This window comes from Onychostoma macrolepis, chromosome 08 (genome assembly GCF_012432095.1).
Source record: "Onychostoma macrolepis isolate SWU-2019 chromosome 08, ASM1243209v1, whole genome shotgun sequence".
Taxonomy (NCBI): Eukaryota; Metazoa; Chordata; class Actinopteri; order Cypriniformes; family Cyprinidae; genus Onychostoma; species Onychostoma macrolepis.
Window position 1 is genome coordinate 22,467,616 of NC_081162.1, and position 21,432 is coordinate 22,489,047.

Consider the following 21,432-nt stretch of genomic DNA (forward strand, 5'->3'; position numbering starts at 1 on the left):
TTATCAGTGTTGAAAACAGTTATTATTATTATATTAATATACATTATTTTCAGGATTCTTTGCTTAAAAAGAATTTATTTAAAAAAGAAATCTTTTGTAAAATGTCTTTACTGTTCATTTACACACACTGCTGAATTAAAGTATTAATTTCTCTCCAAACAAAATCGTACTGACCCAAACTTTGAACGATAGTGTAAATATAGAAACTGGCAATACAATGCATGCAGTTAACCTGGCCAGTTTCTCCATTAGAAACAGATTTGTTTTGACTAAAGAGTACCAAAGAAAAACATTGTTCATACTTTCCTTTTCTTTATCCTTTTCCTCAGGGTGGTTTATTCTCTAGCACAGTAATCAAAGACATATTTTAATGTAGCTTAGTTTACATGTTTTGTCAAAGTACAGTGTTTGGACTGTGATCTGTCACATCAGCACACACACATCCATTAGCCATGCAAATGAGCTGGATTGGCAAACAATGAGTTTGATTTGAATTAAAAGACAGCTGTGATTTTCATTTTGTCCCGTTGCCACTTGGACAGGTTGGTGGATTTCACTCGGCTGCCCTCACCGACCCCCGAAAACAAGGATCTGTTTTTCGTAACGAAGAATTCTGTGATCCAACCGTCACCTGCCCGCAGCTCCAGTTACTCGGAGGCCAACGAGCCAGATGTTCAGATCCCCAACGGCAGCAAGAGCTTGTCAATGGTGGACCTGCAGGACAGTCGTTCCCTCGAGAGCGCTCCCAACACCTCCTTCAGCGACCCCATCAATGACATCCAGACCTCCGTGGGCCAGGGCACAGGAGTGTGGACCACCCGCACCGCTAAGGGCAACACGCCCAGCGGTCCGACCCTGAGGAGGGCAGGTCAGACCCCCACCACACCGAGCACAGAAACTGCCCCGGGGAGGTCCCAGCTGCTTGCCCCGCTCTCGTTCCAGAACCCCGTGTACCAGATGGCCGCCGGATTGCCCCGTGCAGTGGCCGATTCAGGATCTGAATGCCAGAGCTCCATCAGCTCCCAGAGTAACGCAGAGGAAGCAGCTACTGCGGGGTCAAAGCACCCATTCCTGAGCCAGTCCAGCACGGGGGCCAGCGGCGGAGGGGGCAGCAGCGGGGACGAGTTCATTCGGTGTTCTGGAGAGTTCACCCGCAGACAGTTGTCCCTCACGGAGCCCCAACACCAAGCCAACGTTCCACGCCAGAACAGCGCGGGGCCGCAGCGTCGGATAGATCAGCCGCCTCCAGCCGTCACAAGGGGCCGCACTCCGCCCAACATGCTCAACACCGCACCGTACCCCCGCCCTTCCAGTGGAAGTATGATGTCATCATCTCCTGACTGGCCAAGCAGCGGCACCAGACTGAGGCAGCAGTCATCGTCCTCCAAAGGGGACAGTCCAGAATCCAAGCAGCGCACCCTACACAAGCAAGTGAGTTCATTTTTACACTTTTTTTTTCTTTTTGTCTTTTGATGAAAATACCCTTTAAATTTTACTAAATCATACACATTATCATGTCATATACATTCATTTTAGTCAGTTTTACTCTGGCTAAAATTTTACTCAATGAAAATAACATTTTAGTGCGTAACTAAATATTCAAACATTTCGTTTAACAAAAATGTGTTTGTAGAATAATGCAGATTTTATTAATTTATTTTATTTGTCTTACTTATTACAGTTCTAATCAATAATAAATAATAAATATCCAAATGTCTTTAAAAAGTTTTTAACAAATTTTTGATTTGTATATTATTTTATATATATATATATATTTTCTGTTGTAATTTAAAAAAAAAAAACATTTTAAATGTCTATATACTTCCATTTTATTGTTATTTTATTTAGTTTGGAGCCCCACACATTAATTTTATTTTATTTTTTATTTTTTTGGAAATTAAAAATGTGATTTTTGCCTGGACAATAAACTGTTTTAGAAAATAAAATAGATGATACCCAAGTTATATCTGGAGATCAAAATATCATTGAGGATTGAGGGTCTGCTCTTCTTGAGCAAACACCTAGCAACCCAACAGAAAATCCTAACAACCAACCTACTAAAAAGCACTCCGAACTCCACAACAACCGCACAGCAACACACTAACAACTACCATTATGGCGCTGGCGGCAGGTTTTGCAATGTAGGCTCCATTCACATTTTTTTTCAGAAATGTTAAACCTAATCATAGTTATTATTGTTACAATCAAGCAAAAGATACTTTTCAAAGATCCATGTTCTCAAGAGATATCATTTTAAAACCAATCACATCCTTTATGTCTCAGTAGGTCCGTGAGTTGCTACATTCCCATAGCTAATTTAGATACCACTAAATTAGCTAGCACTCGGCTGATATCCTTAAAACAAATTGGCACTCAGATCTCTCAGGGGTTAATGAGTCTTTTGGTGCATCACTACAATCAACGAGACTCTTAGGTTGAGACGAACGCGCAGCCTTCTCGCCGTCAAAGCGAAAGAAACGGAGCAGACAAGCAGAATTAATTGCTGGAGTGAAAGCACTGCGCTAGTGATTAAATGACTGCTTGCATTGTCCAGACTGTTACTTTGATGTCTGTGGAATGAATCTTCATTAAAAAATGATCAAATGTTTTTCCTAGCAAGCACAAGTGTTGTTGTCACCTTAAAAAGTTTTAAGGCACTTGTTTGTTTGTGTGTATGAGTGAAAACTAACAAATTTGAGAGTAATATAGATGTTAGAATGGCTAATTATGATACAATAATGTATTTGTGTGTGTGTGTGTGTGTGTTTGAATGAACTTTTATTAGGCTCCATCTCCTGTGAATCCCAATGCATTGGACCGCACTGCTGCGTGGCTGCTGAATATGAATGTGCAATATTTGGAGCAGGAGGGAATTGACCCAGATTCGAAACACCGGGAGGACTTTCCAAACAAGGAAGATCTCACACCAACTGAAAAGGTAATAATGAGACCTCATCCTGCGGCTCGGCAGCACAAAAAACAGCAGTATATACAGAACTACAGCATGCTTACTGTTTGTGTGATCAAAACTGGCCTCCCATGGGCACACAGACAGGAAGCACTTGCAGAGAATGATGATTTCTTGTAAAATACATTAGCTAGTTTCACTATTTGTCATCTCTGGAACATAATGGACTTTCTGTGAGGACATGTTTATGAATATTATTAACGTCATGCTGATGCTGCTAGGTAACCTTCCTGGAATGACCAATCATGTATACCTAATTAATATTTATTAGCTCAGCATTTGCTATAGTGCCATTCAAAAAAGTTTATTTTTTCTTTTTTAATTAGTACTTTTATTCAGCAAAGAAACATTTAATTGATCAAAAGTGACAGTGAATATGTTTATAATGTTATAAAAGATGTATATTTCAAATAAATGTTGTTCTATTGAACTTTCTTTTCAGAGTCCTGAAACAAAATGGAAAATCACAGTTTCTACAAAAATATTAAGCAAATATTAAACGTTTTCAACATTAACAGTAGCAAGAAATGTTGCTTGGGCACTGAATTAGCTTATTAGACTGATTTCTAAAGGATCATGTGACACTAAAGCCTGGAGACATGGTTGCTGAAATTTAGGAAAAAGTTACTTTTTAAAATATATTAAAGTACAAAACAGTTGTTATAAATTGTAATAATAATAAATATAGTAAATAAGTATGGGCTTTGTGAGAATGAGACTTGTCATAAAAATATTTTAAAAATCTGACCCCAAACTTTTAAACATAGTGTAAATTGCTAACTTAAACATTTTAAACCATTTTCCTGTCCAAGGCTTTGCATCACAGGAATAAATTACTGTCCAAGGTATTTGTTCCCTGAGCACCCAGATTTGAGGATATTTTAGGCTCAGATCCAGTTGCTTAGTCACTGCATTGTGTCCTAAACTGATACGAGGACTGTGGATGTCAAACTGCAGACAGGTAGATGTCATTCGAAGAGCAAGACCGCAATTGGAACAGACTTTAGACGAAGCTGACTTTTGATCTCTGTAGTGTTGTAATTTAGGAGGACAGGCTCAAATCACTATACTGCAATAGTGGAGAGCACACGCCTGGCTCAGACTTGTCTGCCGTCTCTTTCCCTTGCTCTTTAATGAATAATGAGCCCGGCGGAGTGCACTGAGTTTGTACACCCACATACTCAAGCTTCTCCCTCAGCAGAACCCCACTGCATCCGTGCTGTTTGAAGCTGTTAATGTAAGTGATACTGTGAAGATTGGTTGAATCCTCTACAGGGAATGTAGCTTATTGCACAACAGTGTTTGAGTCTAGATGCAAAATCTAGATGAAAAAACAAACAGAAAACCAGGCTTATTATTCTAAGTCTTTGCATATTTATAAAGCAGTGGGTTTCTGTATCTGTAAGCCCTCAACCAAGCAGAATCTCAAGATGCAGACTGTCAAGAGTGAGTTCTCAAAAACTTTCTTCTCCGAACGGCTGCATAAAACATTTTGTGCAACACTTTCTTAGTTTCTGAATTGCCTGAAGCAACCACATAGCAAAAAGGATTTTCTAAATCAATATGTCTGTTTTTTTAATGAAACATGTAAACATTTACATTACATTATGCATTTAGCAGACGCTTTTATCCAAAGTGACTTACAGGGCATTCAGGATATACATTTGTTTTGTTTTTTAATCAGTATGTGTGTTCCCTGGGAATTGAACCCACAACCTTTTGCGCTGCTATCGCAGTGCTCTACCACTGAGCCACAGGAACCCAAAAACAAGATCAATTTACATGAAATGTTAAAATATGCTGTCTTTATTTCTAGTGAATGCAACTAGAGGGTGACACGGGAGTGGATTTTCAAACCTCTCCCGTCCCACTCCCACAAAAAAAAATCTCGCTCCCCGTCCCAATCCCACGAAATAACTGGAGGAAAATCCCGTCCCGTTTCAGTCCCGGAAGAATGACTCCCATTCCCTCCCACTCCCGTGTTTTTTTTTTTTTTTTTGCACAGTAAAAATACAGATCACAGCGTGCCCACCTTAGTTGAATAAAACTCCAAAATGTAGTTTTTTGTTATTATATTGAACTGAAAGCAAGCTTAAACAATGCACAGTGTGAATTTCACACACATTAAATTTCATGTAAATCATCCATGCTAACACACACATTTTCTATTTGAATGTTTTTTTGTTTGTTTGTTTTTTCATTTGAAAGTAGACATTTCACTCTCTATAAATATATTTTTCATAGACGGAGTTTCGAAGTTTCTCGCTCAAGTTCACAGAGACCTAGATGGCAGAAAGCGCATCCTGTTTGCTTTAATTACTTTACAGAAGCACATCGTTATTATTCTGAGTGCACACAAATAAACGTAGAGTCTTTAAAGATTTGAAAGATGTATTAGGCTACTTTTATCTGTATGACCAAAAATTATGGAGATTTTAAGAGCAAGTGAGCGCACCGGCACCTGTCCTGCAGCGAGCATGTTATCAGCTTCCACTCTCCACACAAACACTTCAATAGCGCACATTTCTCTAGGTTAACATCATATTGAGCGACCATGTAAAGTTGCTACTACATACATCTTTCGGATGAAAAGCCATATTTGAGGTCAATGAATGATAGGTGAGCGTTTGGATGTCCTGCCTGAGTATTACCACATAGACCAGCCGTTAACAATCTGTCCGTCACGGACTGCGTCATTTACTTAACCAGCCACACCAAAGCAAACAGGAGGAGAGCATAAAAAGACAGGGCAACTACAATTGAGTTCAGAATTAAAATATACAGTATATAGTTTATTTATATAAAAGGTATATTTGTGTATAAAGTTGGGTATCATTACTATTCCCGGTCCCGCCCACTTCCGCTGACATTTTTTCCTGTCCTGTCCCAATCATGTGATTCGTAGCGATTTTGTTTCCCATCCCGCGGGATTCCCACGGGATTCCCGTGACCTGTGGGATTCCCGAAAAAATGTCAGCCTCTAAATGCAACAAAGACAAGCCTCATAAATACAAAGTTCTGTAATAAAACTCTAGATGGCGCAGTCCAATAAGTCTAACTCAATCTGACATAATGACATCATTATCACATGGCATAGCTGATTGGTCCTCTTTTGTATCAGCAGCCATTGAGTTTGCTGCTCAATATTTAAATAGTGCTTTCCGTAGCAGCTGGAGTGCACTTCAGAAACCCTCCACCTTACCCAGCTCCACCTGCATAGATCTGCTATGGGTGATTCATGCATGCTATAAATGGGGGTTATTTCATACTTTATATGCTATATGTGCAGCAGCAGTATTTCTTACATGCTCACAGCAGCATGTCTGTGGATGTATTGCCGCAGCAGCATAGCAAATCTATTCCACCAAGACTAAACACATCAACATTGTCATGTACATTACCGTGCTAAACCCTCCAAGAGTTCTTATGACAGAAATATATTTTTTCAAGTGAAAATAATGTAAAATAATATACATGTATGCATGTGGCAGACACATTCATTTCAAATTGACCTTGGTGTTATTAACAGCATACTCTACTGTGAGCAACAGGACTGCCCCAAAACACATGAAAAATTCATCTTTAAAATATTCAGTAGCACCTATTTAGATATATTTCATACAGCTTTGCTGGATTTCCCAGGCTTAGCAGACAGATATGGGATGATTAGCAGGGCTCTGTTCGTGTAATATGCATTTCAAACCACAGCCGTACACACCCGAGAACTCCCTCTTTACACAGCTTTTGTTGCTCTCTAATCCTGCTATTAGAGCTCTTCATTCTCTCTTTCTCCTTCTCAGTATCAGCAGGAGATTGCTGTCCTGCAGGAGAAGCTGCGTATTTCTGCTAAGAAGCTGGAGGAGTATGAATCTCGCATGAAGAGCCAGGACGACCAAACCCAGAAGATGCTCCTGGAGTACCAGGCCCGGCTTGAGGACACGGAGGAGAGATTACGCAAGCAGCAGGATGAGAAAGAACACCAGATGAAGAGCATCATCACCAGGTGAGGATTTAAAGATCTGATCTAGAAACTGAAACATTGTAGTTTCAAACCCCATAAGCGGTGATCCATTAGAAATTACATTAGGGTTCAAAATGTACTGTTTGAAACTGTAGGCATCCTACATAAACGTCTGATGGAATTTTAAGTATTATTCTCTAGTTCAGTTAAGCACTGAAGCAGCATCTGTAACATAACGATGGCTGTGGCAATTTTATGTTTCAGGTTGATGTCAGTTGAAGAAGAGCTGAAGAAAGATCACGCAGACATGCAGGCAATTGTAGACTCCAAACAGAAAATCATCGAAGCCCAGGTGAATTAAATATCTAATCATCGTTTATATGTCTTTATTCATTTAAATTTTTTAATAAATTTAATTTTCAAGCCAAGGCAATGTTTTCTGTAATCAAATAGTTTTCACGATGTTGTTCAACTGATGCTTTTGGATCCAGAATCTTAATTTAAGTCAAAAAAGACATGCTATACTCCATCGAAAACAGTATTTAGCAAATTTTTATATAATTATTATGTGGTTTAATGAGCTCATATTAAATGAGAGACTAAAATTATTTGGTCACACAGCAGTGGTACATGAAAAAAAAAAGTGTACTGCAAAAAAGACTTAAAATATACACTTTATCATATTTATACTGTTTGAAATCAGTATTTTTTTTTTTTTTAAAGAAATTAATACTTTTATTCAGCAAGGATGCATTAAATTGATTAGTGACAGTGAAGACTTTTACATTGCTACCAAAAAATAAATAAATAAACGCTGTTATTTTGAACTTTTTATTTATCAAAGAACCTTGAACCTTGTGATTCCACAAAACAATTACCATAAGCAGAACAACTGTTTTCAACATTGATAATAATGAGAATTTTTTTTGAGCATCAAATGTTTTTTTTGTTTTTTTTTTGAGCAAACCAATCACTTTAGAATGATTTCTGAAGGATCATGTGATTGATGCTGAAGACTGGATAAATTATGCTAAAAATTCAGCTTTGCATCACAGGAATAAATTACATTTGAAAATAAATTAAAATAGAAAAAAAAAATGATTGTAATAATATTTCATAATATTACTGTTTTTACTGTAAATAAAATGAAATTGAAACTTTCAAAAACATTCAAAATCTTCACTGATCTCAATCTTTTGAATGGTAGTGTGAGGATTAAGATAAAATATATTTTTAAGATTCTGCACTCCTTTTAAGCCACTAATCAAATAAACAGATTTGTGACATTAGTCATGTTTGTACAAAAAAAAAAAAAAAGAGTTCCATTGAAGCACAAGATGCTTTTTGGATCATTCTCAAATCCGGCTGGATAAAATGATCATTAGTCTGTGTCAGCTTGAGTGCAGCTGTCATTAAAGCAGTAGTGGTGCATACTGAATACTAAAAAAATCAATGTTAAGGTGTTATGCTGACAATATCATTTATAGTATCATTTTCTATAAAACAATAATGGTCTCAGATGTTTGTTTTGACTCATTTACAGGGTCACAGCGCCCTCTTCTGTTAGGTTTAGATTTTAGCATGATGTTGTGAGCTGGCCTCTGAGGTTTAATGGTGTTAATGTATCTGAAAGTTTAATGATGAACGCCCGTGTCCTCCGGGGACAATCAGCGTCTCTCGTAAACAGTTTGATGAGCATAAAAACCACCCACTGTGGATTTGCTTTAGCACTCATCAAAATCATTAAACACTGTTTACATCATAGATTTATTTTATAAAGACAAGGAGCGATTACTGCTATCGCCGCATGAATTTTAATTTAAACTCTGTGAATTCATTTTATGGCTTTTAGACAGCGTAATTAGTCTGTAATGTTTCAAACTAGAGAGTGCCAGTCACCTTGCGTCCATTGCGTAGTAGAAAGACTTTAATTAAACATTAAATATCATGCACTGTTAATCACCTTCTCCTATCTGACCTCCATTAATGGTCACTCCCCACAGGAGAAGAGAATCGCATCCCTGGACGCCGCAAACGCCCGGCTAATGAGCGCTCTGTCTCAGCTGAAGGATCGTTACAGCATGCAAACGAGGAACGGCATCTCTCCCACCAACCCTACCAAGCTGCAGATCACGGAAAACGGTGAATTTCGGAACAGCAGCAACTGCTAGCATGGACACAAACACACAACACAGGCCTAAGGGTCTAGTGATGGACAAGGGCTAAGGGTAACTCTCTTACAGTACGGCGGGGTTCAATTGACTTCACAAAGTCCCTAGTACTGGGTCGAAAATAACTCTTTGGAACGAATCGGATAGAGTTGCACAATGTTGTTTTTTTTCACTCAGTATATAAAGGCTAATGTGTCTTTTTGAATCCTTTTAGATTATTAGCTACGCAAATTCATTCATAGCCCTTGTCACGAGAGCCGCTCGGTCACCGATGTAAGCCGTGACCAGATTCTGTATCATCTCTAGATTTGAACTGTGCATATACACCTTTTGATTGGACTTGGCATGATAATAATGTAATTATTTGTTGAAACTCTATTTTCCGCTTTCTTTTTATTGTGCACATTTCATGTAAACATCCTTTTCTTGCCGTTTTTGTCGCTTGCGTCACTCCAGGGCAGCAGTAGCACAAACGGCTTGCTTTTTTTGTAAGGTTAAAGAGAGGACTGTAAAAACATCGCATTTTGTTGCATACTTTTTTTGTATGTGCATAACATTTTAGTCTGTACAGAGGCGATGCGCCTCATTAATGTATATAGTTTTTTATGGGCTTTTCAGAGAAAAGAGGTTTTTTTTTTTTGGTACAGTGTGTATTTCGTGTGCTGAGGTCTGCTGTACTTTATTTAGAAGCAAAACAAAACAAAACAAAACAATGTAAGCTCTGATTGTATATTCAGGTGCTGCTTTTAGACAGGGAAAAGACGACTACACACTTTAACCCCTCTGCTATCAACGCCGTGGATAGAAACATCCTCATACTGCTTGCTATTGGCCAGTATTAGACACAGTTTCCAACATCGTACCTACAGTACAATCGGTGTGTGTCCCCTACGATGTCTTTCTTCCACTCTATGCACTTTCTATAGCATTAGAATGGACCCTTTAACCAAAACCTGCTTCTGTGGACTTGTTATAAAGGCTATTCAGAGCAGCAAGTACAAAGCATATAGCATTCGGCACTTGAGTTGATGTGTGAAGGGTACGTGGCTGGTTTTTTACTTAAAGCTTGTGATGTTTTCTGCTCTTCAGATGCAGTTTGCGTCAAACGAGTAGCACGGCAATAGTTGCATCAACCCTGCTGCTGACAGACCCTTTGCTCCGGTATCAGGCGAACCTGTTTTAGCTTCACCGAACTTTATTCAAATCAGGTTCATGGAGAACAGTTTGAAGACTGTCAGTGTTTCTTAATGTATAAATATTCACATCAGTTTATTTGGGACAATAATTTTGGAAAAACTGAAAGGGCAAACCACTTTGTGTATAAACATCATATCAGACATCTCCATTTTTTAGTATTCTGTTTTTCGCTAGATTTTTTTTTTTTTCATCATACAAGCTCGAGAGAAAGTATGCTCTGTTTAACTGTGTTTTTTTGGAATAGCTTTTTTAATTTAAGTTTTAAATTATGTTTAGTTAATTTATTTATTCAACTATATTTGTTGTTTTAACCCCAAAATTACCCAAGAGTACTTGTTGAAGTTTGAATGCTGAGTGTGAACAGAACAGAAGTTGAGCTCATCTTTTCCATATTCATAGTTTTGACGTGACGTGACAGCCCTACAGGAACGCACAGCTTTCTGCCACTGACCGCAAGTTATTTTTATGAGGTTTGTATTAAGTAGTAATACAGTAAGACACTATATTACTATATTATTAAGGCCAAATTCAGTATACGCTTTATTAATGATACATACGTTGTACAGGCAGATGAACCCAGAATATAAACACAGTGTGCAAAGTTTCACATGAAATTTTTTCCATAGAAATCCATTATAAAGAAAACACGCATTGCATTCTGGGATCATCTGCTTGCCTATACAAAATATGAACAGTATCATCAATAGTGTTATCATCAATAGTGTATACTGTCTTTGATATTTACATATCACTCTTTTAATACATTAAGGTACTTTTCACATTAAACATTTTTGAGCGTCCCAATGTTTTTAGTGATTGAAATATTGCGGTAAATAGCCAAAACTTGCATTTTTTTCCCACATATCTTTGATTTTTTTTTTTTTTTTTTGAGAGGTAATTAAATATTTGTGGCTTGGAAATGGATGGAAAATTGACAGGCTTGTGCTGCAGTTCCATGGATGTTTTGTCACGTGACTGAAAACTATGAATTGTGACATATATCCGGGTGAAATGGCCTCTTGAACGAGAAAAAATGTTCATTTTGTTGATGGGGAATTGAGTGGATTGTTGGATTGTTTGCTAAATGCTGTGACCACATTTGAGAAGAGAAGAGATGTCGTTGCAAGGGGAGATCACATGAGGATGCACGAATTCCAAAAAATATATAATAATAATAATAATAATAATGAATCATTTATAGTAAACACTGCAATATTCCATAAAAAATAAGAATTGACCATTTTGGTTTCATGGTGACTTTTTTTTTTCCAGATGTTACAATACCACTGGTGTGAGGTTAAAGGCAGGACTGTCTTTTCATTCAAACAGTTGGGTTCGAGAAACCTGTCTGAAAACATTCATTGTTTTTGCAGTTGCAGATGTTTAGGCTAGTGATGCAGAAATTACATACTTTACTTTTAAGACTTAAGGTGAGGTCTCATTAACCACTGTTCACAGGCAAAATCCATTAATTACAAAAGCAATCAGCAATTTTTTTGCAACGGGTTCAGGTTGATCATGTGAATTCGCCAACGCTGACCAACAGAAAGCTGCTTGGTTTGAAAGTGACTTCTGTGTGAGTTAGGCTTCATGGATCACTACATTACTCAGAATAAACAAAGGACCTTTGTTGCCTGTGAACTTTTGCAGAAATTCCAATAATGTGACCACATCTTTATACTAACCTGTTTAAATACAGAGAAATTGAAAACAAGCAAACAAAACATGTCTGGACTTCCTGTAACACAAACTTTTGACGGCAATAGTATGGCACATTATAACACTTCAATTTTTTTGGTTTTAACTCCCTTAATATGTTATGTGAAAGTAAAAGGGCTGCTGTTTAGTATCACCTAATTTAAAGGAAGACAACTTTTTCCTGTTTGGCATGACTATATATCAAAAACCATGTAAAATCTCCACAGTGTTTTCTGCTTTACTTCTCCATCTTTTGTATGTATGTTTCAGAGCTACGCTGACGGTTTTGCCACATGTACATACATGATCAGAAGACATACCAATATATGAGAAGTCATTTGTGTTGAAGAAAATGTTCAGTGCAATTCATGTACAATTGCCTCTAGAATTATTAAAGTTTTATTTAGCTATTTCAAGGTTCTTACTTTATTTGTTAGTTTACTGTACAGTCCAAGAAAAATACTGTTGTTGAGAAAAAGATATATTGTTTCACCTGTGTAAAATTAAGTAAATGCTATGGACAGAATGTATATATCCATGTAGAATGCCATTGTCAAGATGGGTGCACTTCAGTGAGTGGCATTCAAAATAAAAGCAAAGTATTTGTCCACGAGTGTCATCATGAACGTCTTTCTTTAAAACATCAGCTGTAATAGGGTGAAGTCAGCTAAAATGGGCCACGTTTTGGTAAATGACTTATAATACCATCAAATAAGCTATGCATGAGATCTAATGATATTCTTATAAATTAGCATGGGTCTCTTAAATATACTGATATTTTTTAAATGTGAAAAAGTATAAAAGTTTGAAAATTATGAGAGTTAGAGTATCAGCAGTTACCTTCTTGAGCCACGGCACAACATTCAGGTAAAATGGGCCAATATAAAAAGAGAACAACACAGGTAATTTCAGCTTAAATCATTTTATTTTTAACAGTAAATTGACACTATTGTCTTTAGTGTGCCATAGCAACACCATAAATGTATTTCATTAAATAGAAAGTTGAATGAATATTTAATTAAATAATGCAATTAAAAATGAACTGATCATGTTGTATAGGTGTGTGTTTCTGTGCATTGGTGTCTTTTGTGCGCATATATGTGTGTATGCTTGTATTTTTTTTTTTAAAGACTGTTAAGATTTGTATGGATACATATCTACAGTAGGCCTATAAACCTGTTTTCACCTTCAATTTCTGTGTGAAAGTGCGTGTGTGTGTGTATATGCAGCCCATTTTAGCTGAAAATTGTGGCCCATTTTAGCTTAACCAGCCATTTCTACCTAAAATGACCTTTTTCACAAAACTCAAAGTTTCTTTTATAAATTAAACTTTTTTATTTGAAAGAGCATCTCAAAACATTGTTCATAAACCTTTGCTTTGTTGGTAAGCTAACTTATAATTGCTTTAGTACCCTTATTAGTGATTAATGAAATTTTCTATGTCAGGCTCAATTACTTTACAATTTCTCTGACGAGCTTCATGTAACACTGTGCCCTGCCCGCCTTAAAAAACTCAGACCAATAAAAATTATTGTTACATTTCAACAAGTGTTGAAGCAACAACGCAAGATCAGTTATTGTGATTTTCTGTAAAAATTTAAAGAGATATGATGCTACAACCTTATTTGGCCCATTTTACCTGATAGCCCATTTTAGCTGACTTCACCCTATAATAAAATGAAATATCTGTGATATATATATATATTGCAAAAACATTTTATTTCATAAGAATACACTGCTACTTTTGAATGTAAATCAATAGAGAAAGATGTTTTTGTGTAATGATAGCTAACTGGACCATGCTAACCAAAACCTTGACCTCTTCATATTAGTAAAATCAGTCTCTTTTAAAATGTAACAATGTTGTTTGAGACCATAGTGCCATCTAGTGCTCTTCATTGATTTTTTTTTCTTTTTTAAGGCAGATGTATTTTGATTAGATATAGGATATTGATCCAATTTATAGCATTTATGATGTTGATCAAAACCACTGAATCATATTGACAATCTAGATTTGAATTTTCTGAAGAAAATAGCAGTGCTTGAAGGTAGAAAAATAGCATATATGCATTATATATGCATACAAAGACCTGAAATATTAAAATAATATTCGTGATATACTGTATCAGATGGTTTTGACAGAATCGTGCACAAGTTGTGCATTTATTTATTTAAGTTTGAATGTAGGGATGACAGCCTTATTAAATAATATGCAAACAAAACTGCTTCTTGCTGATTTCTGGTCAGCCTCACATGTAAAAGGACAAATAAATGGTTAAATATGCAAGCAAGACGAGACCAATCACAATTCATCATTAAGGTTAATGTAAGAAAAAAGAACAATTGAAATACAGTATGCAAACATTGCGTTTAAGTTTAACTAAACTAGATTACACACCTAAAACAGGTAATGCATACTGTTTGAATGGAGCAGTTTTAACTGAATTAAAAGCACAAATGTCACGTTATATGTAAGGTTTGTTTACAACAAACTCATGTTTGATGAATGCCTGAGACCTGAAACAAAACATGTCACGAGTTAAACTGCCTTCAGTTTGGAACACAACAACAATTTCCACTTTAAAATCGACCAGATATGATAGTTGGTTAGTTTTATAGGCTCTTTTGTCCCAGCTCTCAAGAAATAAAGTATATCAAAATGTTAGCAGGTTATCACAGACTGTGTGTGTGTGTGTGTGCTTACTTTAGTTTCTGTGGCATAAATATGGAAAAACAAACTTATATTTAACGCTGGGTGAGAACTTCACTGGTTCTTCACAGGTAGTCATATTCATCGTTTCTTGTCTTTATAAATGCCCATTAACTTCAACTAAATTCATCCTGAAGATGTCTTATTTCCAAGCCTGTTGCCTCAATACACACTGTAGATTGTATACTTGGGTATATAGTTCAATTATATGGTAAATGATGGGCTTGTGCATTTTTAATGTGTTGACAATCATGAATTTAGGTTATTTAAAACAGATATTGTTTCTAAATGCCATTCATTTCTGAATCATCATCAAATGTGAATGGAAAAGGATTACAGATTTGTTTTATTTCCAGTAGTACAAATGACATTTCACAGTTTTGGCTTGGTTAAAAATCATATTGGCTGACATCTAAAAACAGTAACATATCTCTCTCAGTAGTTTTTCCACATCTTGAAATTTAAATAACTTCCCTGGTAACTTTTATAAATGTTTGACAGTGACATAATGAAAGTTTTTGAGGTATTTTCCATTCCCCCTCAGCAATCACTGTAAACTGCTCATTAGCCTGCAGTAATAGCTTTCAGACTGCTGGTCCTCTTCGTGATGTTTGGTACGAACAGTAGTCCAGACGCTCTCTCGATGCTCTCGATGGGAACCAGGAAGCGTTCCAGTGGAAGCTTCTCATCGACTGGCATATTGGGCATCACATAGGACCGCAGCTCCACGTCTCCCCTGGGCTTTTCCAGAATCACCACCTTAAAGAAGTGAGTCGGCACGGCTACATGGTTCTTTCCCAAAACCTGATACTTCACATACATTTTCCCATCAGGTTCCTGTCTGTAGGTGCAGGGAGGGAAAAATGAGGTTCTATCAATTTATTAAAATATCAGTTGATTAAATAGCTTCGCATATCTTGATTTCAGGCTAATTTGAAATATCTCAAGCGGTGGTTCTCAAGAGCATATTGAGAGGCTTTTACCGGGGTAAGTAGAGTGGTCCAGTGCACACAAAGACATTCTGGTAATGCTTGGTGAGAGAGCGACAATATTTCTCCAAGTTATTCCATGCGTTCTGGTTTAGATGAGGATTCTGTGGGGAAAGATATCCGCAGTATTAACAGCCATAATTACCCATGCAAATATGAATGGTGGTAAAATGATTGGTGGTTTTATGGATTGTATAAAGTAAGGTGCTCATGGAAATCTACCCTACATAAAGACTTACAAAATTAATTAATTACTTCCATTTCAATTAATGAGTAAGAATTTGAATACCACAGAATGAGGAAGAATTTTAATAACCAAAACAAATTAATTTTTTGATGTTTTAAAAAAACAATCATAATTGATTAGACATTTATATAAATTCAATAAAAGTTTAATTATTAATAAGAAGCAAATATGAATAAATAGACAAAAATAAGTTAAATTCATTGTCTTTTTAAATTAATTTTTTCTGATATATTTTTCCTTATTGATTAGACATATAAATTCATTAACTGATAATAAACAAATGATTAATAAATATTAAAAATAAATTAAATGCTTTGTTAATATCTATTTTTTATTGATTGACATTGACACTTATATAAATTCAATAATGGTTTAATTATTAATACTAAACAAATGATTAGTAATCACAAATTATTTAAATACTTTTTAAGAGGCATTGATTATAAACAATCTATTATATATCATTTATATATATTTTTTATAAATTCAGTAGAAGTTTTATTGTTAAAAATAAATGATCAAAGTTTTAATAAATAATAAAAAGTAACAAGTACGTAATAATAAATACTTTATAGGTAGCATTTTAAACATAGATTATTAATATCATCTTTTTTTTTTGGATATATTTAAAATACTTTTCTCTTAATTGATTAGACAGTTATATAAATTCATTAGTTTCAATTATTAATACTAAAGAAATCACTGATAAATGCATATTTAAAAATAAGTTACATATAATACATATTTATATGTACTTCCTTAACTGCTGTTGCTCACCTGTGGTGACACATTGCTCAGGTAGAAGGTTTCATCCATGGCTTTCTGACTCCATTTGTGATTGGCTGCTGCGGCCAGGTGACCCCTGTCAAACCCACTGCCCTTGTAATCCGCATTGCTCGACCTGTGGTAAACGTGAACCGAGTCGTCCTCTTTGAAATCGCAGTACTTTCTGTCCGAAGTCCCGGTTACTGTCTCGGCGCTGAGCTGCTCTATGACCCAGGCTGCGGTCCTGTTTCTGGGGTCGTATGAGGTCACGTAAGACTCTCTGCTCTTGATGTTGGACAGGGAAGGGAAGCCGTATTTCATCACAGCTGTGGATCTGCTGACAGCGACCTGTCCCGGCTGGTACGGGCTAATCTCTGACGCCGCGTCGACGCTCGGGATCGGGATGACCGGGATGCGGTCCAGCAGTCCGCCGCTGTGACTCGTCTTCCGGATTTTGTGAAGGCGATCGCCGGTTGCTGTCAAGGTGGCACCGATGCCTATGCCAGCTGTCACTGACAGCCCGGATAAAACCCACCGCGAGCAGAAAACACGATGCATCATTCACTCTTAATAAATACAGTTAATTAAATTAAATGAATAAAGTACAGTTATTTGCCCACTGTATGTACATAATCCACGTGAGTAAGTCCCACCGGCTAAACAAGGGCACAGGACATTTAGTCGCATGTTTATGACATCACGCTTTTTCTTAAAAAGGCAGAGCACAGTTTCAGAATTCAAGTTCCAGGGTCATTCCTACTATGCAGATCGTTTTCATGTCCCAAACACTTCTAAATAGTGGAGAGTGTTTGGTTTACTTATTAGCTCTTTTTTATTACTATCACAATTATGTTAAATAATTTTAGTTATTTTAAACTTTGGTTTGAGCTGGTGTACCCCTTTACACTTCTAAAATTGATTTTTTTAAATTTTATTTTCCTCTGTTGAAAATGTTTCTATCAGAAAAAGTTTACATTAATTCCCTGTTAAATATTTAAATGGGGTTTCCTTTGTCCTCAAAATCATAGTTTATAATAATTTTGGATTTGTATGTTGATGTTATGTTTTATTTTTCTTTCATTGGTTTTGTCATTTAAATTTTTTTTAATATAGTTTTTATACATACTTAGTTAAACTAGATTAGAAATGTAAACTTTTTTTTTGTTAACATTTAGTTTATTTACATTTTGTATGGCGTTAGTTTTAATTAATCATAATAATCAAAATAATTAATCATAAAACTAATAATAATAATAATAATTAAGGATGGTGGACCACAATTTAAATATTTTAAAAGCACAGTGACTTTTAAAATTCATATATGAGGTATTACTTCCTATAATAAAAAAAAAAAAACAGGGAACCTGTGACTCGAATGTTAATTCTGTTCTGGGTTTTAATTGATAATCAATCCCTTAAAGTAGCAAAAGCTAGGAAGTGACATTATTGTACGAACAACAGCTCAATCATTGCTAAGTATTTAGCAACAGATTTGATGAATTATGTGATGTTTTACATATTAGGATATCACTTTAAAACATTTCATGCTGATTGATAATAATCTAGAAATATCAACACTACAAGCTATGCTTTAAAATGTTTCAAAATTAACTTCAAATTGACAACTTGATGTAAGCAAATGGTCAATCCCTCACTAGGAAATGCTCTTTATTTCCATCGTGTTAGTTTTTTCTAATCAGAGCATATTTCTGAAAGTCTGCTATATAGCCTAAAGCAGGTATAAAAATGCTTTCATAAATTATAAAATGATGTAGCTTAAACATAAATGAGCCCATATGTGCAATAACCTCTCAGCTGGAATTTCCAGTGCTAATTGCATAATATGTTGTATGTTATATAAAGTGCAATCTATTTCTGTGAGTAGTTTGTATTTAACTCACGCTTGGACAGAGCCTTATTTATTTGTTTCCAGAAAGCAAAAGTCTCCACCTGGCATAAGCTCTGCTGACTCAAGTTGTGTGTTATTAAGGGTTTATTTATTTATTTCAGTGCAGGTGGTTAGAGCAATGCAAATGGCTCAGCACATTTGATTCTGGGTCTGTAGACATATATACGGCTGATTCACCTTGTGAAACTTTCTAAGCAATAAAAAGGGCCTGATATTAATTACCCTTATTAGCTGCTGTGACTGTTGTGTTGGTGTAATGCTGCAGCAGGCTCTAACTGTAAAGCTTTCATATGAATATAGAAGGACAGAGTCTAAAGAAAGACAATTCACTCACATCTCTTTGTGCTTTCTGATTGTCAGGTTTTATTCATTTATAATATTTATTGATAGTATTTTATTTACCCTGGCTCATCATGAATGTAAAGCATTTGTAAATATGAAATACATCAAAAAGCCCATGAGCCGCTAAAGATTTTGGCATTTCTTTGAGACTCGCGCAAGGAAAATAAAATTATTTGAAAAATAACCTGATTGCATGATATACAGTGTGCTGAATTTTGAATTGTTAATCTGAATGGCCATTCTAATTGTGTTGATTGACGATGCATTTTTTTTTTCTGTGCTTCATAATTATCTAGTATTTATTTGGGGTTTGTGGGACTTTGTGCTTTAAGAATGTACTTATCATCATGTGTTAATAAGCAGTCCTGAATGGTCATATCTGCACTGATGAATACATGCCAGTAACAAGATGATGTGCAGGTTACATTGAGCTAAAGCTGTGCATGTAATGAACCGTTTATGCTTTATTTAAATGTAATGATATGAATGGAGAAATATTCCAAATATATTAGAGATGCACTCTGATGTATCATCAAATATAGTTTTACCATGGTGTGAATACCATATGCACTGCAATAAAGGCTGCAATGTCTTTACAATGGTAACATTTACTCAACAAAAATAACAATTTCTACAAAAAATATTGAAATAATAATAATCATAATATACAATACTTCATATTTCCTTTCAGATAGACCGATATAGCTATGTATATTTGTTCAGTGTGACAATTTAAAACCTCTTTCTACATTCCATAAACGTAATCTCAAACACAAGCTATAGAGACATTCATTCCTCATACTAGCAGGACGGCGATTAAACATCTTTTCCATCGGTTTCATCTACTTGTTACAACCTCAATGGCAATAAAATGCGAGAAAAATGCAGCAATGAAAGGAAAAGTAAAAACAAGTCTTCAAGAGAAGAATAACTTGGCATAAGTAGGCTTCCGTGATATCGACCGTTTGTTGTTCGTTAAAACAAGCTAGCTAAGTGCAGTGCTTGTACCTCAGTGAGCGTCGAAACTACAGAGAAAGTAGAAATGCAAAGGAACTGAAACCGCATCTATATATTTCTCCGCTTTCTGTAGTAGAGTTTTGTGTCGAGTGAGCTGAAACTGAACTTAAGTTGTTTTTTTTTTATTCTGTTTTTGGTATAAAGTTCAGGCGATCAGTGATGCTAGTAGGCAAGCAATAAACTGCTCGTCTCATGAAGACATTTTGACCTCAGCGCAGCCGCCGCCATTTCCAAAAAAGATTTCAGCACTGTGAGGCTGGGTCCGTACGGGTTCAGGCCACTCTCTCTCTCCGTCCGCAGGGTTCGGCCCTTTGGCCTGCGTAGACTAGGATCGATATCAGGACTAAGATGGGTTTCTAGGCGCTGGCTTTAAGCAGGCTGTTGGCTAGAAGGCAGAGCAGCAGCGTCAGTGTGCTGAGGTAGCAGGCCGATGCGCCGTCGCACCCTTTCTCGCCCTGGCAGCGTGACTGCTCGCACAAAACGCCCCTAAAGCTGGGCGGACACACGCACTTCTGGTTCTGGATGCAGGAGCCGCCGTTCTGACACAGGAGGAGCTCGTCGTCGCACACGTTTGCTGGGAAGAAGGACAGAGGGGAGATTCTCGTTAATGATGTTAAACATAAAGATGATCTACATAATCATTTGACAGGTGCCCTTGTAACAGACAGATCATGTTTTAAGGGATTGTTCTGTTGTCTTAAAGTCAGGTTAAATTTTTCCATCCTAAATGTCGGTATTCGTTTAGCAGATACCTTTTGCTCAGAGTGAATTAAGGTGTTCACATTGACGGTTAACTGGAAGGGATTCATTTTCAGTGAGAGTGACCAAAGGTTATCTATGTTTGCTTTTTTTTGCTTTTTTGGGGGGTGAACTTGTGGGCCAACTGTCTGTAAACTAATATATGTACTAATATTTTTGAAATAAGTCTTTTATGCTCACCAAACATTTATTTGTTCAAAAATACAGTAAAGAAAAATTATTCAAATTTAAAATAAACTTTAAGTATCATTTTTTCAGTGTCACGTGATCCTTCAGAAATCATTCTAATATGATTTGCTGATCAAGATTTCTCTTTATTATCATTATTGAAAACAGTTGTGCTGCTTTATATTTTTGTTGAAACTGTGATACATTTCTTTTCCAGAATTCGTTGATGTATAGAAAGCTCAAAAGAACAGCATTTATTAGAAATTGCCTTTTTTTTTTTTTTTAGTAATGTGAAAGTCTTTGATATCAGTTTAATACATTGCTGGGTTACACTTTATTTTAAGGTGTCCTTGTTACAGTGTAATTATATTAATAATTATATATGTATTAATTAACTACATGTTCTTTCTGTATGGTTAGGGTTAGGATTAGGGTTTGATCTAGGGTTACTTGCATATAATTATGCATAATTTATTGTTATTATAATAGTAAGTGCATGTAACGTGTAACAAGGACACCTTAAAATACCCA

The 21,432-nt window shown here is 36.0% G+C and overlaps 3 protein-coding genes across 13 annotated transcripts in view; 1 reads left to right on the top strand and 2 right to left on the bottom strand.

Moving 5' to 3' along the window:
• dab2ipa (DAB2 interacting protein a) overlaps positions 1-12,603 on the top strand; it is a 105,809-nt gene extending 93,206 nt beyond the window's left edge. For 9 of the 10 annotated variants that reach the window (XM_058784535.1, XM_058784536.1, XM_058784539.1 and 6 more), the window contains 5 exons: positions 543-1,431; positions 2,786-2,938; positions 6,769-6,971; positions 7,194-7,281; positions 8,933-12,603. In XM_058784535.1, coding sequence (XP_058640518.1) covers positions 543-1,431; positions 2,786-2,938; positions 6,769-6,971; positions 7,194-7,281; positions 8,933-9,100 — 1,501 coding nt within the window. In that variant the 3' untranslated portion in view covers positions 9,101-12,603. The remainder of the gene's footprint in view (positions 1-542; positions 1,432-2,785; positions 2,939-6,768; positions 6,972-7,193; positions 7,282-8,932) is intronic. The other variant, XM_058784537.1, reaches the window with a different exon arrangement.
• Positions 12,604-14,123: 1,520 nt separating this feature from the next.
• endog (endonuclease G) lies at positions 14,124-17,382 on the bottom strand. The gene is made up of 3 exons (XM_058785019.1): positions 16,719-17,382; positions 15,689-15,798; positions 14,124-15,546 (listed from the first exon to the last, which is right to left on the bottom strand). The coding sequence occupies exons 1-3, from the start codon at positions 17,265-17,267 to the stop codon at positions 15,270-15,272; spliced, it is 936 nt and encodes a 311-aa protein (XP_058641002.1). The 5' UTR covers positions 17,268-17,382; the 3' UTR covers positions 14,124-15,269.
• Positions 17,383-18,952: 1,570 nt separating this feature from the next.
• LOC131545721 (netrin-G2-like) overlaps positions 18,953-21,432 on the bottom strand; it is a 65,598-nt gene continuing 63,118 nt past the window's right edge. For both annotated transcript variants that reach the window (XM_058784798.1, XM_058784797.1), the window contains one exon: positions 18,953-20,548. In XM_058784798.1, the coding sequence (XP_058640781.1) occupies positions 20,331-20,548 (218 nt within the window). In that variant the 3' untranslated portion in view covers positions 18,953-20,330. The remainder of the gene's footprint in view (positions 20,549-21,432) is intronic.